General features: G+C 62.8%; 1 protein-coding gene across 3 annotated transcripts in view; it reads left to right on the forward strand.

The window, feature by feature from the left end:
* Nucleotides 1-2,354: 2,354 nt before the first annotated feature.
* Nucleotides 2,355-16,310, forward strand: part of ADAMTSL2 (ADAMTS like 2) — a 33,899-nt gene continuing 19,943 nt past the window's right edge. The window contains exons 1-9 of one of the 3 annotated variants that reach the window (XM_032418879.1): nt 2,355-2,581; nt 4,337-4,427; nt 5,002-5,144; nt 6,111-6,186; nt 7,397-7,499; nt 7,994-8,139; nt 8,276-8,399; nt 10,941-11,021; nt 13,510-13,685. In XM_032418879.1, coding sequence (XP_032274770.1) covers nt 4,338-4,427; nt 5,002-5,144; nt 6,111-6,186; nt 7,397-7,499; nt 7,994-8,139; nt 8,276-8,399; nt 10,941-11,021; nt 13,510-13,685 — 939 coding nt within the window. In that variant the 5' untranslated portion in view covers nt 2,355-2,581; nt 4,337. Of the gene's footprint in view, nt 2,582-4,336; nt 4,428-5,001; nt 5,145-5,557; nt 5,645-6,110; nt 6,187-7,396; nt 7,500-7,993; nt 8,140-8,275; nt 8,400-10,940; nt 11,022-13,509; nt 13,686-16,310 lie in introns of those variants that run through there. The other 2 variants (XM_032418881.1, XM_032418880.1) reach the window with 2 other exon arrangements.

The raw sequence follows: 16,310 nt of genomic DNA on the forward strand, positions 1-16,310 counted from the left end.
TGTCACCTCCAGAACATGATTCAAAGATAACATTATTCAGACCTTCAATACAGTGAGGGCAGAGCCTCAGCCCCGAGCTGGGTCCCTTCTGAGCTCGGGCTGTGCTCCAGTTCTGGTCCTGTGTTGCAGCTGGCTGGGAGGCTCCTCGGGCTCCTTGGGTTCCTGCCTGTGAGGTGGGTCCCAAGGGCACCTGAGGCCTGCTGGCCCAGGAGGCCCACCCTCACCAACTCCCTCCACACTCAGAGCACCGTGAGGCCTTCAGGGAGGTGCTTCCTGCCTATGCTTTATTCTTCACTCCCTCCGCCGATTCCTAGGGTCTCTGCGGCCCCCAGAAGCCTTCCCTGGCTCCCGGGGTCCCCCCTGACATCCCCAGGGCCACCAGCAGTTGAAGCAGCAGCCACAGCTCCCTGTGGGTCTGGAGTGTGGGGGCTCACCGGTGTCACGCGGTGGGGGGGCCTTGGCGGGTTCCTTGAGGTGGAGGGCGGGGTGGGGTGGAGCGCGGTGGGCCCAGGGTCACACACCTGCAGGAGGTCACAGAGCCAGGGGGGTGGCAGGCCTGTCCCCCAGGCGCTGTCCCGCCGGGCTAAGAGGAGGCACTGGGGGTGTTTGTGTCGGCTGGCTGTGGGGTCCCTCCCAAGGGAAACCATTAGTCACCCTGGCGCTGGCTGGATGTGGGGCCAGAAATGCTGGGAGTTTCGGGACTGCGCCAGGGGGTGCAGGGCCCTGGAGCTTGGCTGGAGGGGAGGGGATGGCGGCTGAGGCTCCGAGCGCGCCCTGGCCCTGTCTGTCGTGTGTCTGGGGTGGGGGGGGGTGCGCGCGTGGGGATGTGTACTCCAGGCTGCCCGGGGACAGGCTCTGTCCTGTCTGTGCTTCAGCACGCCGACCGCAGGGGGCAGTGTGGACCTGGGTTCAAGTCTCCGTGGCACCGACCATCCCAACAGCCCCAGGGGGGACACTGAGATGAACAAGACCTGCCTCCCCGATGTTCTGTGGCAGGGGGGACAAATGCCACGTAAGAACCCCTGCAGACAGAGAGGCTATGGTCAGTGACAGCAGTGGGGTCCCTGATGTGTCACTAACCAGATGTGCCACCGGGGGTGTCACTCAACGGTCTTGAAGCCTCAGTCCCTCCAACTGCAAAATGGGGATGGTCAGGATGCTGGTCTCAGAGCCCTTGGTGCCTAGGAAGGACTCCCTCCAGGATGGGAGGTGGTGTTGCTTTACTCTTACTCCTTGTCCACTATTCCTGTCGGTGGCCAGACGGAACTTCACCAGGGCTGGAATAACTCTCAGCCACGCCAGGACGCAGCCGAAGGAGGAGCTCACCTCACGGTTCCGCTGGCCGGGAGGGTGGAGGGAAGGAGGAGGACTTTCCAGGTGCCGCTGTGGGCCTAGACCACCTGCACAACTGAGGCGGGGGGAGAGGGGGGCGGGGATGAAATGCTCAGAAGACCTTACATGCTGTTTCCACCCCTACCCTGCGTTCCAGGAGGGTGGGCTCTGCGGAGGGGGGGGGCGCTTGTGTGCAAGGGGTGGGTGCCAGGTCTGGCTTTGCTTGCAGAGTCTGGGGTCGGCCTGGGTTCCTAGGGGCTGGAGGGCGTGCTGCATGCTCCGTCGTCCTCTGCTCCACGCTCTGACTCAGCAGGAACACAGGCCTGGAGCACCACGTCTGGCCTGCCAGGGGCTGCCCAACTGGCCTGGGCCCAGCCAGGCCGCTGTGCCCTGCCAAGCTGGTGCTGAACATCTGCACAGAGTTCCCCACGCCTCCCCCCACCGGCCCTGGCCATTTCGGCTGTCTGGTCAGCAGGCCACGGGCACTTCTGTCCCTTCCCTGGAGCCCTTGGCCGGGGTCCTCACTGGGTCTCCCTTTGTCCTTCCATCTGTGGAGGCATCTGCCTCTCAGGAGAACCTTTCCAAGGCTGCCTGGGTGACCCGGACCTCACCTTTCCCATCTGTAAAATGGAGCTATCAGACTGGACGCCTCCTACAACCCAGAGTCCATTCCGGGGAAGGCCAGAGACTGGGTCCCTTCCCGAGGCAGAAATCAGACAGGCCTAGGCTGGGCTTTGCCACCACCAGCCTCCCCGGTGACCCCAGGCTGGAGGCTGCGCTGTCTGGACACCCCAACACATGCTTCCCAGCGCTGGACCCGGGAAGGCGGCCTCCCTGCTCGCCGCTCTGGGCCGCTGCCGAGGCAGCAGTGAGCAGGCAGCTGGGCCGGCCTGGCCGGGCTCCAGAGGCGCGGAGCGGGTTAAAGTGTGCGCCAGGCCGGGCCGGCGGCGGGCGGGGGAGCAGCCTGGTGGGAAGTGTGAGTTCCTCCCTGTCTGCCTGACAGCTATAAAGGCAGCCGGGCCCGCAGAGCCGCCACTGGGCTGCGCGCCTCCCTGGGAACCCCCTCTCGTGGGTGCTCTTTGAAGTGGAGGAGGGAGGCGGCAAGGGGGAGGAGGAGGAGGAAGGGAGCGAGGCAGAGCCCACAGCTCTCCGCACTCTGAGCCTCCCCCTGGTCCGAGCACCTGGCGCCGCCTGCCCGCAGCAGCTCTGCCCCTTTCCCCGGGAGGACAACCTGCTGACCCCGGGCCAGGTAGGCCACCGCAGCTCTCCCAGGGCACGGGTGCGGCTCCGAGCCGGCTGGGGGGCAGAGCATCCCCCAGCCCCCTCGGGGAGCCGTTATATAACAGGAGGAGGGCTCGCGGGGAGGGGTTGGGACCCTCAGAGCATGGCGAGGGCGGCTCCTCAGCTCCCAGCCTCGGGCGCCTGAAGCTCCTTGCAAGGCGAGCCTCTGCTGCTGGCTGGTGGCTGTTTTTGGACCCCAGGGAGGGATGGATCCCGCGTGAGCCGGACCTGGCCTGTGGCCAGGGGTGTCTGGGAGCCTTAATGAAAACCAAGTGTGGGGCCGGCTCAGCACCTGTCTTCAGCCCGGCGGGCTGGAGCTGGGGCACCGATTAGCCAATGGGACCGCCGAGGGGGGGCTCTGTGCTTATGCGAGGCTGGCGGGGGGCTGCAGATGGAGGCCTGCGGGGGAGGGGTGGCAGACGAGGCGGGGAGGTGGCAGACGGGCAGCGGGTGAGGTGGGGGTCTCAGGACTCTGGCTCCAAACTCCAGGGTGTACTGCTGCCTTGTCCCGGCAGAGACGTTCTGAGGATGCACGGGTCAACGTTGCTGGCATAACTCCTGGAGATCTGCAGGTGCTTGACCTGCCAGGGTTGATGCAGGGGAGAGGGGACAGATTTGGAGGTGGCTTTGGGGCTGGCAGGGCTGGCAGGGGTTGGGGGGGGCTTTCACACCTTCTTCCTTGGAATTAGCCAGGTACAGGGACAAGTGCCTGAGTCTGCTCTGTGGCTTTGGGCAAGCTGGCTTCCCTCTCTCGGTTCCAGGCTCTGGGGGGACAGGCTTGCTGGTTTCTGAAACCTCTTCTCTGCCTTGCTGGCAAGTGACACTTAGGACCAGAGACAGATCCTGGACAGAGGCTGCTGAGGCCCCTCTGAGACGTCCACACAGAGAAAGCAGATAGGCGAGGCTGAGAGCCCAGGAGGCTGGAGGGTCCCTTTGATTTGACCCCTGGCAGGAAGGTCAAGTGGTGTTTGGAGCTAACAGTGTTGACTTGTCGGGAAAGAGACAGTCCCGCAGCCCTGGGCTGCCCTCACTCCATACTCCAGGGGCACAAGTGTGCGTCTTGGTTGGGGCGTGAGGAGACAGATGCCTGGACTCTTCCCAGCCTGAGATCCCTGAGGGTCCTGGGCCCAGCCCCCCACCGAGGGCAGGGGTAGTGGTGGCCAGGGAGGGGAAGGGCCCGGCAGAGCAGGTGGCGTCCGTGGCCCTCTCCAGCAACCGCACATGGCTGGCAGGGAGTTCACTCTCCCACTGGGCAGCCAGCCCTGAGCGTGTGAAAAGCCCCAGGTGCTCTTGCTCAGGCCGCGTCCGCCAGCCAAGGTGGTAGCCCGAGCTCTGGGGCTTTGCTTCTTCATCCAGGGGGTGTGGCCTGGGCCTACAGCCTCCCCAGCTGTCCCTGGTGTTCGCCCCAGGCACTCCCTAGGGAGCGCAGGTAGTCCGAGGCTAGCTGGTACTCATCCCGGCCTGCCCTTCGAGGGGTGGGTGGGGAGACCAGGCTCAGCAAGCACACCACCACCTGTCTGTGGCGCTCGCTCGTGCCTGTGGCAGGCATCTTTAATCACTCACCGACCTCTCCCAACAGGGCCACGAGGCAGCCCCTAGCAATCAATCCCAGATAGCCTCTGGGCCTCAGTTCTGGGTGGGCCCCAAGGGCTCTTCCCTCTTCCTTGTCAGCTGTCAGGGGAGCTGGGCCTGGCCTAGCAGTGACAGTGGCCTTGCTTCCTAGGATGGACGGCAGACGGCAGCCTTCACGCTGGGTCTGGTGCCTTCTGGCTGTGGCACTTCTGGCTGGGGGTGTGGCATCTACGGGGGCCACGGTGAGTGGGGGGCAGGGGCCCTCACCCAGAGGGGCTGAGGTTGGAGGGAGTGTGGCAGGTGTGGGGCAGGTGTCCGGGGATCCCTTCATGCATTCCCGGAGCCCCCACTCAGCTCCCGGGAACATGGCTTACAAGCCGGTCGGACCAGCCCCTAAGCGGGGGCCCTGGCCACTCTGGATCCCTCGCTGACTTGGCAGGATGAGGTCGGAGGGGGCTGAGGACTTCCTTCCAAGCAAAGGCCTGCAGCGAGGCATGTCGAGGGGGCTGCTGTGTCCTGCAGAACCCAGGCCGGGGCCCAGGCCGCTCAGGAGAAGGAAAGCAAGGACAGTTAGGTGCAGCCTCACGTTCCCATCAAGCCCCCAGGATGTTCCAGATCTCAAGATGGGGCGGACCCAAGGCCCATGACTTCCGGGGAGTTCCCTCCAAGACCACCCTGGAGATGTGGGCCAGGGTGCCGAGTGACCCAGCCGGCGGGCGTCCGGGGGCTGTGTCCTCCTGACCAGGGCAAGGGGATGGCAGGCCAGTCCTGCCCGATGCGCCCGCCTTCTAATCATCTGTGGGGACTGTCGCCCAGGACAACAGCCCAACATCCAACAGCCTGGAAGGGGGCACCGACGCCACCGCCTACTGGTGGGGAGAGTGGACCAAGTGGACGGCTTGCTCCCGTAGCTGTGGGGTCGGGGTGACGTCCCAGGAGCGGCACTGCCTACAGCAGAGGTTCGGGGCTGGTGTGGGGGGGGGGCAGCAGGTGAGGGGGGGGGGGGGCGGTGTGCCGTCTCAGGCCGGGAGGGTCTTCTGTTTGAGGCAGTGCAGGCCAGGTGAACGACAGGCTTTTTGCTGGCCTATCAGGTCCTGGGCGACCATGTCCTGGGGTTCATCCTGCTCCAGGGTGCTGGGGACAGCACTCTCATGAGAGCAGGATCCATTTCTTGGGATTTTTTTTTCTCTTTTCTTTTTTTCTTTCTTTCTTTCTTTTCCTTTTCTTTCCTTTCTTTCCTTTTCTTTCTTTCTTTCTTTCTTTCTTTCTTTCTTTCTTTCTTTCTTTCTTTCTTTCTTTCTTCTTTCTTTCTCTTTCTTTCTTTCTTTCTTTCTTTCCTTCTTTCTTTCATAAGCTCTAGACCCAACGTGGGGTTTGAACTCCTGACCCTGAGATCAAGAGTGGCATGCTTTACCAACTGAGCCAGCCAGGCGCCCCTTCTTGGGACTTTTAATGAGTGGTGAGCTCCTCCCTGGCCTTCTCTTCTGAAGACCTGAGTTGAATAAACATGGGGAAAAACATAGGGTCCAGTGGTTACCATCGGACAGACCTAGGTTCAAATCTTGCCTCTGTTACTTCCTAGCTGGGTGACCTTGGGCAAGTCACTTAATCCCTCTGAACATCAGTTTCCTCATCTGTGGAGTGGAGATCATGCTAGGGCCCACTCACCTACCAGCCTAGGGCTGGGACCCAGTAAACTTTCTTGATCTTATTATTAGTTCTGTGTACAGAGACCCTGTGCTATGTGCCCGGGATGCAGAGGTGAATTGGGTATCATCCCTCCCCTGGGCTGCGGTGGAGCAGTGGGGGTCAGAAGAACTGGGGGGGCTTCTGGGGCCCGGCCAGAGGCCATTTGGAGTAGGAGCAGGGTTGGTGCCTACAGCCGGTGGCTCCCGGCCCCAGCTTAGCCTGTGTCTTCCCGCCAGGAGGACATCCGTCACGGGCGCTGGGAACAGGACCTGCACGGGCACGTCCAAGCGGTATCAGCTGTGCAGAGTGCAGGTGAGGCCCGGCCTGGGGCGACTGCAACCCCCCCAAACTCCTTAGGCAGGTCTCCTTAGGTGTCTTCTTGGTAGCTCCCAGGCGCTCCGGACACTTTGTCCTGGGCCCACCCCTTATTTCCTGTCGAAGAGAAGCATGGTGAGCGGTCCTGGGCTCAGAGCCCCTTTCCTGGCTCCAATCAAATCTGTCCTGCCCTCCACGTGCTCCACACTCCCAGGGATGAGGCCTTAGTTCTGCTGGGGGGGCTTGGAGTGTAGCCTCAAGGTTTGAGATCTCTGGCCACAGCCCCCACTCTGCTCACAAGTCCTGTGCCAGGTGCTCACCAGGAGATGGACGGTCACTAGGCGTCCCCGTCCCCACCTGTGGAAAGTCCCACTGCAGCCCACTCCAGCTCCCCAGGCCCTGGCACTGTCAGCCTCCGTGGGGGTGGGGGGGCGCGCCCAGGGAGGGGCAGGAGTTACTGACTCAGGCTCAGCCTCCAGGCGGCTTTCAGTGGGGCCCAAGCCAGTCTGAACCTGAACTCATGGGCACAGGGTGGAAAGACAGCAAGCCACTGAGGTCTTCTAGTCCCTGTGACCCGGTGTCCGTGGGGCTGAGTGCCCCTGCATGTGCGCACGTGCAGAGAGTTAGGGCCTGTGTTAGCATCACTGGTCCGCTCCCCTCCTGGATGCTTATGAGCTCTGGAGGGAGGCCCACCTAAGTCCGGGTTCTGGCCCAGAGTGACCAGCTGCCCCCCCACTCCCAGGCCTCTCCCCTTCTGTCCCGGGGGTTCCTCTTCCATGAACTCAAGCCCACCTTCAGCCAATGAGCCATGTTCCAGCACTGCGGCCATAGCCGCGGCCAGCCAAGCGGGCCTCTGCCCAGGGACGCAGGGCGAGTGGGGGCCAGCACGAGCGCCACCCGGGCCAGGTGCGCCTTCCCTGCCCCGGGGCATCTGGGGAGGAGGCCGGGGTGGTGGGGACGTGAACGGACCCCGCCCAGCGCACGAGGAGGGCCCATGGGTGTACGTGCTTGAGGGACAGCAGCCGTCCTCCTGCTTGTCCTTGCTCCTTCCAGAGAGCGAGTGACACTGAGGGGGAACGAGAGGCCACCACGTGGGCCTCGGCACTGGCCCGGCCATCCCGGCTGCAGCCGCTTCCTGCTCAGCCTGGACAAAAATGCCTTTGTCGGGCCGAGTTCCTCCTGGAGCCTCCTGTCTCTCGCCCCGCAGGAGTGTCCGCCGGACGGGAGGAGCTTCCGAGAGGAGCAGTGCATCTCCTTCAACTCCCGCGTGTACGACGGGCGGACGCACCAGTGGAAGCCCCTGTACCCCGGTACCTGGCCCGGGACCGCCCAGCAGGGGGCAGAGGGCAGGGGCGTCCCCCCAGCTGCCTGGAAGGACCCACACCCGATGGCTCCCTTCTGGGGTGGGCCGGCAGGAAGGTGAAGCCCAGAGGGAGGGGTCTTGTCCAAGGTCGCAGGCAACAGTGAACATGAGGGTCTCTCTCACTCATGGAGTAAGTTCCGGGGTGTCCAGGACCCATAGCCCAGGGCCAGCGGTTGGCTCAGACCTGCTGACGGTTGGGAACTGCCCCCCACCCACAAGGAGGCAGAGGCTGGAACTCGTGGAGCCCGGGCTGCGCCAGACCCCCAGCATCTGGGTCTCTTTCTGCCCCGAGACCCTGGGCAAGCTCCTTGCACACTCCAGGCCTGAGTTTGTCCATCTGTGCCATGGGCGGGAGGAACTCGGTCTCCGTGGGAGGGCGAGCGGTAGGCCCTGAATCCCGCCGCTCCCTGCACCCACCCTGAGAGCCTATCTCCCCATCAGACGACTACGTGCACATCTCCAGCAAGCCATGCGACCTGCACTGCACCACCGTGGACGGTCAGCGGCAGCTCATGGTCCCCGCCCGCGATGGCACGTCCTGCAAGCTCACCGACCTGCGAGGGGTTTGCGTGTCTGGAAAATGTGAGGTTGTTAAACATTGTAGCAAAAGTCCCGCTGGTGTCCTTGCACTGACCGCCCCGCCTGTCCGCCTGTGGCAGTGGTGGCCCCGGGGCCCGGGGCTCAGCGCCCTCCCAGCGGCCCTCTCCGCCTCCCTTCCTGCAGCCCATCGGCTGTGACGGGGTGCTCTTCTCCACCCACACGCTGGACAAGTGCGGCGTCTGCCAGGGGGACGGTAGCAGCTGCACCCACGTGACGGGCAACTACCGTAAAGGGAACGTCCACCTTGGTAAGAGCCCCTGTCCCCCGCCGCAGCGCAAGTTCCCTTCCCTCGCCGGCCGCCTGATCCTCCCCCCTGGGCCCAGGGGGGCCGGCCAGGTGCTCCGGAAGACCCCCTTCGGCTAGGAATCCTGAGCGGCTCTTTGTTGAGTCCCTACTGAATACCAGGCGCCTCAGTGCACCCTTGGCTGGGGGATCATGTTTGACCTTTGCAGTAGCACTCAAAAGGGGGAAACTGAGGCACAGCCAATGTGAGATTTGAGTCTGGGCATGAGGATCCTGGGGCCTAAGCCCTCAAACCCGAGTTTCGGAGGGCTGAAGGGGCGCCGAGGCCGATTCCCAGAGCCAGCCCCTCCCTTCCCCGGACAGCAGCATGTCCGTTTGTCCGCTGTGCCCATTTGGCGTGGCTCGGCTCGGGATGGCGGGGCGTGGTGGGCAGGTAGGGGGTCTGAGCACGTGACAGGACTTGGAACTTTGGAATGATGCACCTTAGCCCTCGATGTTGAACTGACTGCATTTCTGGGTCTCAGTAAATACTCGTGGGGTCTACCTGGGTTAGCACAGCCCTCAGACTGGGGAAGGCGGGGCACGTGAAACCCACTCGGCACATGGGGAAACCGAGGCCCGCTGTGGGAGTTCCTGCTCAAGGTTCTCGAGGGAGGCTGGGCAAGTCTGGACTAGTTGGAGCCACCCCGGCCCCGGCCTTCGGGACGCCGGCCGTGTCCTGGAGGTCCTACCCCCACAGGAGGGGTAATTTCGGAGTTAATGATAGGGCGTGGACGTGGGACCTCGGGATGGGCATGCCGGACTGAGGAGGGACAGGATAAGGGTAGCAGGGAGTGTCTGAGCTGGAGGGCCCAGGGCAGAGCAGCCAGACGGGGGTCTGAAGAACACGTAGCCAGCGCGGCAGGCGGAGGCCGCTTTCTGCCAAACCCTGGGGCATGTTGATGGCGGTGCGTCTCTGTCTGAGCACCCACGGCCATGTTCTGGGGGCTACACGAAGGCCCGGGAGACAAGGCCCGTGCCCCACGGAACTCCCCCTTGGGGGACTGGAGGCTGACACTTCCAGCCCCCCTACGTCTGCCAAGTCCGTCCTGGGCGCCGGGCTGAGGCTTTCACAGCTCGGAACGTCGCTCAGGACCAGCCAGGCAGGTGTGGACACAGGCAGAGAGAGGCGAAGAAGCCAGCGGGAGGTCACACAGCCGGAGGTGGCAGAGCGGGTCTGAGCCCGGACAGCCTGGCTCCGGGGTCCGTGGTCCTAAGCGCCGTGGTCTGCACGCTTCCTGATGAATGTGTGTGCGCGCTCACCGTGGCGCCAGCCCTGCTCGGACCGAGAGCTGTTCTTAAATGCACGGGAACCTTGTGAGCCGGCTGCTGATTTAAAAGGGAATGTATTGAACCCTACATTTAGATAAATGACAATTAAACCAAGTCCTCATCTCCCGTTCGTTTTACCGCTATTCGTACTGTGGGTTTGCCGTGGAGACACCGTTGAGGTGGGTGGGCTAGCGAGCGCCTCCCCCTGCTCTGTCTGCTCCCAGCCCAGCACACTGGGAGCCTGGGCTCGGCCGCTGTGAGGGGGCTGACACCGCGGGGATGGGCCCCCCCTGCAGACCAGAGCGCCCCGCCCACGCCCCCGCCAAGAGCCACTTAGCACCCTCGGGCTGGGAGGGACAAGCGCGGGGCCTTGGGGGCCTGCAGAGCGAGTGAGGCAGGCCTGCAGGAGGCCCGGGCAGGCGCACGTGGACTGTACTGTGACATGGGTGTCAACCCCCGCAAACCTGATTTCTGAAAACATGGTCACCGTTCGCTCCTGGGAGACGCTTCGATCTTTGGGCTTTTAAAATCTTTCCTCCTTCTCCTCAGACCACCCTTTACCTCCTGCTGGGAGCACCTCTCCCTTCCTCAGACCCAGCCCCCTGAGACCCTTGGTCCCATCGTTGGGCGTCCCATGTGGAGGGTCCCCATGGCTTCCTCCCATCCTCCGTGACAGGCCCTCAGCTGTGCATCCTCATCCACATCTTCGAATGCAATGAGTGTTTAAAATCCTCGTGATGCTGTGACAACATGGGTTTTTAAAATAATAGTCGTGACAGGGCCCTTGGGGCGAGGCTCTGTGCCCTGCAGAAATCTCCCCACATGGCCTAGAGTGGGAGCCAATGTCCCTGTGCACAGACGAGGAGACTGAGGCCTAGGGGCTCAGGACCAGCTCGGTGACACGTGGCAGAGTAGGACCTAAGTCTGCTGGATTCTGGCAGATTTAAGGTGTCTATGGCCTATTGAGTCCCTCCAGAGGGGCTGGGGCAGGGACTGATGAGCGTCACCTATGACCTTGGTAGGAGAGGGTCATGGAAACCAGGTGGCAGGGCAGCCCTCCGGTGGCACGGGGCTTTTCCACAGGGCCTTCGACTTGGGTCTTGGGCCCGGGTGCAGCCGTTGAGGGGGGACTGCCTTAGCCCCTCACCCACCAGGAGCACGGGAGGGTGGCGACTTTCCAACCTAGAGGTGGTGGCCACAGCCGACCCGCCGTTCACTATCCGATTTCCCCCAGGTTACTCTCTGGTGACCCACATCCCGGCCGGTGCCCGAGACATCCAGATCGTGGAGCGGAAGAAGTCTGCTGGTGTCCTGGGTACGTGTGTAGGGCCTGAGTGCTGCTTCGCGTGGGCTTGTGGTTTTGTAGGGGGCAAAACACATGGGTGCAGGAGGGGCACTTGACCCTGGATCCATCCCGCAGGAGAGGGTCGGGCCCCAGGAGCCAGAACTTGACCTAGGTGTGTCCATGTGTGTTGGGGGGCGTCCTAGGGAAGCTGATTGCACCCCCATGTGTGGAAGGACCTATACTCGGGGCTGCTTGACAAAGGAGGGGCCGGTGAGGACAGATAGGGAGTTCCCCGTCCCTGGAGATCCTGGCACAGGCAGAAGCTGGAGGTGGGGTTTCTGGCTGCCCCGCCCCCCCCAGGGCACAAGAGTGAGACTCAGGAGTTGGAACGAGAGCAAATAGGTGGCCAGTCGGAGGCCATGGGGGACGTGAGGCAGAGGTGAGATTCAGACTCAGGCCTGGCTGCTCTCAGGTCGACATTCTCGCCACTGGAGAGTCTCTGGTGGGTGGCTGGACCATGGTACGTAGGGGTCCTTCAGCTTGAGGATTCTGGAGTGATTTGCATAAGTGGCTGAGGCAGTGAGGCCCCGATTGGTGACAATTTCTGGGAAGTCTCCCTGTGTAGTTGGAGCGTTGGCCTGGCAACCTCCTTGTCTACACCCCCGGGAGGCAGCCTGAGGCCCTTCTGGCTGGGGTGGGTGGGTGCTGCCGCCTAGAAGCTGCTCGGCTCCTGGCCTTGCCCCGTGCGGGGGCGGGCTGGGGACCCAGGCAGGGAAGCCGGTCCCAACGCCTGGCTCCCTTCCCTGCATCTCAGGGCAGTGCGTGAGAGCCAGGACTGGTGGGGTGACACCCAGCCTCCTCAGGGGCCACGGTGGGTGGGGACTCTGCCAACCGCCCCCAAGGAGGAACCCGGCTGGGGCTCTCCGCCCTTCAGGCCCCCGAGCTCCAGCCCCCTTGCCAACAGCTCCGCCCACTCCAGGCCCCAGGCCCCGCCACCCCGGCTCTGGAGCCAGGCCTCTGCCAGGCCGGTGGCTCTGTCCCCCGCTGGGAGGGTGGCGAGGCCAGGAAACACCGTGTTCTCAGAGCTGGCTGTAGAGTAATCGCTCTTGAACCAGACGCGTGGAAACAGCAAGGACAGCCTCCGAGCACCGGGAGAGCCGCAGGAAGGAAGGTCATTACTGTCAGGAAACAGGCTTTGGATGCCGGCCGGGGATTTAACCCTGTGCACATACCTGGCGGCTGGGCCCAGCCAGCCAGGCCGCAGCACGCGCCCCACGGCACTCAGCCTGGGCGGTCATTCACGCTATTTTCTGACGTTGCTGCATTGAGGGTGTTTTTCCAGCAGACGTGTCTTGCTTGTTGCGTCTGCCTGATAATAAATGAATGGCCCAGCCCCTCTGCCCCGATTGCATCAGGAGCTCTGGAAATGGAGCTCTTCCCCACCCGCGGGCCAGTTTCCGGAACTGGCTCTAAGGACAGCCTCTGGAAGGCACGCTGTCCCCTAGCATGGAGCCCGCCTCCTCACTCCCATCCCCTGGGCCCGAGGCCCCCAGCCCCTCCGCAGCCCCAGGGCGGGCCAGCTGCCCCGAACGATCGCCCCAGCTCCCGGCGGTTATTCCGGCCTCTGGGGCTGGCAGGAGACGGGCCGCTGAGGGTTGCACGCACGTTCCTGCTGTCTGGGCGTCATCAGGCCTGGGTCAGGCCCTGGGAGCGGCCAGCCTTCGGAGGTCCTCTGTTCCAAGTGTCCACCCACACCCCGTCTCAATGAGAGGGTGACTAAGCATGTGCCCGGGCCGCCCTCGGCCACGCCTGGGAGAATGGATTGATTGGGTAAATGGTCAGTCTGGTCAGTCTGGTCACGGTGGCTCTGGCCACAAAGTCAGGGCTCCCCTTGATAGCAGGGAGCTGGTAGGCTTGGGGTGGTCCGGCAGGGCCTGCTGGGGCCGCTGGGACAGCATCCGAAGCCAGTCGGTCCACGGTTGCAGTGTCACTCAGTGTGGGCCCTGCGGGATCCCTGGGGTCCCCTCCCCATGTGTGGTCCCTTTTCCAAGGTGGGAAGTTGGGTGGGGGGCAACTCACCCAGGGTCACACAGTGAGTTTTCAGCAGGGCCGGGCCATCGGCCGACCCGGCCAATACCTGATGTCCGCTGTGTGCCTTCCCCGGGCTCTGATCCCTCCTGGTCCACCTGGTCCACCTGGTCCCTTAGTCCTGATGGTACTCATCATGCCTCTTTAGAGGTGGCCAGACGGCACCACCTAGGGCCCCAGGCCAGCCAGCTCCATCTCCTGGACAATTCAGGCTGATGGGAAAGTGTTCATCCCTCCTTAGCATTCCCAGGCCAGGGCCACGTGGACACGGTCGGAGCGCTGGCCTCCCCCGCAACAGGGAGTGTCCCGGGGCGGGTCACGGGGCTGAGCTGGCCGAGGCTGCCTGAGTGGATGATGTGGGCTACTCCCTGTCCCTCCGCCCCCCTCTAGCCCGGCCAGCTCAGGTGACGGGGCGGCTTTGCCCTTTCAGCTCTTGCAGATGAAGCTGGTTACTACTTCTTCAATGGCAACTTCAAGGTGGACAGCCCCAAGAACTTCAACATCGCGGGCACCGTGGTCAAGTACCGGCGGCCCATGGACGTCTACGAGACCGGCATTGAGTACATCGTGGCGCAGGGGCCCACAAACCAGGGCCTGAATGTCATGGTGGGTGAGCCGGGCCCTGGGGCCGGCGGTGCCGTGCAGGGGCCCTAGGGCGCGTTCGCACACAGCAGCGCCTCTGGCCGGCTTGGCTGGGTCTCCTGGTCACTCCCTCACTCATCCCGCCGCCTGGGGTCTAATTCCTTCACTTAGTCTCCAACAACCCATTGATGCATTACTTCATTTACTCGGTCACTCGCCCAGCCGGCCACCCACTGTCTCAGCCCTCACCCCAGTAGTTGGTGGTTTGGTCCTTCACTCACTCACTCACTCACTAATTCATTCATTCATTCACTCATTCATCGACTTCACTCATTCACTCTCATTCATTCACTCACTCTTTCATTGACTTTGCTCACTCATTCATTCATTCACTTATTCATTCTTTCATTTACTCATTTACTCATTCACTCACTCATTCATTAACTCACTCCTTCACTCACTTCTTCCTTCCTTCCTCCCTCTCCCTCCTCCTCTTCCTCCCTCCACTCCTTCCTTCCTTCCTTCTTTCCTTCCTTCCTTCCTTCCTTCATCCCTCCCTCTCTCCCTCCCTCCCTTCCTTCCACTGCTGTTAGCAACCTTGGTGGATCTGCATAGTAGGAAACTGCAGTCATCAGCATCTGAAGGAGTTGCTGAGGACAGGAAGCTAGCTGGGGTTCCGGGGTGAGGGTGTTTATACCCCACCTCCACAGTTGGATGTTTATACCCCCTGCCTAGTTCCCTGCCCCTGGCCCCATTGACACTGGGGCATTCTTGCCAGGTCCTCGATATTGGGGGACCAGGGCAATGCTTGTGGCCCCTGTCCCACCCCCCCCACTGCCCCTCTAGGATGCTCCCAGCTTCTGGGGGCATGGCAGGGAGAGAGCAGAGAGCAGGAGAGTTTGGCCCTGCTCCACTCAGCTTGCTGGGAGTTTTCCCATGGCTAGTGTCTAGAAATGAGTGCCACTGCCACTTGGTGCCCCAGCACCGAGAAAATAGGAGAGGACTTGTCACTGAAATCAGGTGACATCCAGATGGGCAGTTCTGAAGTTTTTCACAGTCTGCCGGCTTTTGTGGAAGCCGAGGGACACGGTGGGGACAGAACCCACCCACCTGACCTGATCTGATTTCCAAATCCCACCAGGGTGGGCACTCACATCCTCCCTTTAGAGGAAAAGCCTGGGCACACGGAGCCAGTGACCTGCCTGGACACAGGCTGGTCCGTGGCACCCACCGCTGTACTTTGAGCCCAGGTCAGCCTGGTGCTGGAGCCAGTTGTTTGTTTAAGTGCTGTGCTGGAGGGGTCTCTAATCGGGGGTGCCGCCCCCACCTGCCCACTCTGCTTCTTGGCTGAAGAGCTTCCCTGGATGGCCCCCAGAACCTCCCGGGGGCCACAGACTTCTCCACCTTCCATGGGAGCTGACCCTGAGGCAGACTGGCTGCTGGGCTTCACCCCCGGCTGGAGGAGCCGTGTTACAGGTCGGGGTCCCAGGACGAAGACTCTGGGACAGAGGTCTGCGTGCAGTGGGGTTTTGGGTGTGGTCTCAGCAGCAGCCGCTGTGAGGGGGTGAGGCGGACAGAGGGAGATGTGGCGCCTCAGCTGACCCCCCAGGGGCCCTGGGGTTGCAGTGGCCCCTCAGAGTCGTCTTGAGTTGAGGCAGAGAGGCACGGCCTAGTTGCCGGAAGCCACAGGGACGGGCGTGACCTTGGGAGAGGCAGCTCTCTTTGGCTGAGGTTAATTCCTGGGCCAGGGCTCGCTGTGAACTGTCCAGAGACGCTCCAGGCAGCTCACTGAACGGCGGGGCCCGGGGCCATGCCACCGCACCCGCTCGTATCCATTTGCTTTGTAGAACGAGTTTACCTTGGCAGGACGAGCTCTAGAATTCTGTTTGGTTTCTTCCCAGGGAGCCTCACAGGGAAGGCTGGTGGGATGGACTGCAGCTCATCCGGGGGCTGCTGCCAAATCCGAAGACTTGCCTCCTCCGCTAGCCACTCTAGAGTCCCCTCTGCTAGTCTAGGTGGCTCACCTGGCCAGGTGTCCCAGTCCCTCTTACCTGAGGGGTCTGGGCTCCTGGTCTCCAGGCCCTTTTCCATCCCCATTCTTATCCAGTTACCATCGAAAATGGGCAGGGGGAGAGTAGGAGGTGCCCCAGTGGGCCAGCAGGGAACCAGATACATTCTCTGCCTCTAGGGTTGAAGCATCCGTACACACCCTTGGTGGTCAGGGTCAATTCCCCGCCAGGGTGGTCACTCCTTTCCTGCTGCTGTCCTGACACAAGGTGCCCGAGTGGACCAGGTAGCAATCAGAGCTGACAGTTGAGTGACATTCTTGCCACGTCTCCTGGTGGCAGTGCCCCTCCTCTGGCAAGCACGACCTGCAGACTGTGGACCCTAGAGCCCCAGGGGCCGGAAATCCCAAATGCCTACTGGGTCTCGGGGAATGATGGCCACAGCGACTTCCATTCTGTGCTTCCCAGAGCCATGGGTCTGCCCACTGGGGACCCGGGATGTCGCATCACGGAGGGTGCCCCCACCCATCCCCGCCCCGGCGCCTCGTCCTCACGCGGTGGCGCTGTCTCCGAGTGCACCGGGGCTCCACCTTGCATTGCTCTATCAGGCTGGCAGCTTCTGGGTGAGGCAGCCTAGCCTGGG

Source organism: Phoca vitulina, unplaced genomic scaffold, assembly GCF_004348235.1.
Source record: "Phoca vitulina isolate PV1807 unplaced genomic scaffold, GSC_HSeal_1.0 scaffold21, whole genome shotgun sequence".
Taxonomy (NCBI): Eukaryota; Metazoa; Chordata; class Mammalia; order Carnivora; family Phocidae; genus Phoca; species Phoca vitulina.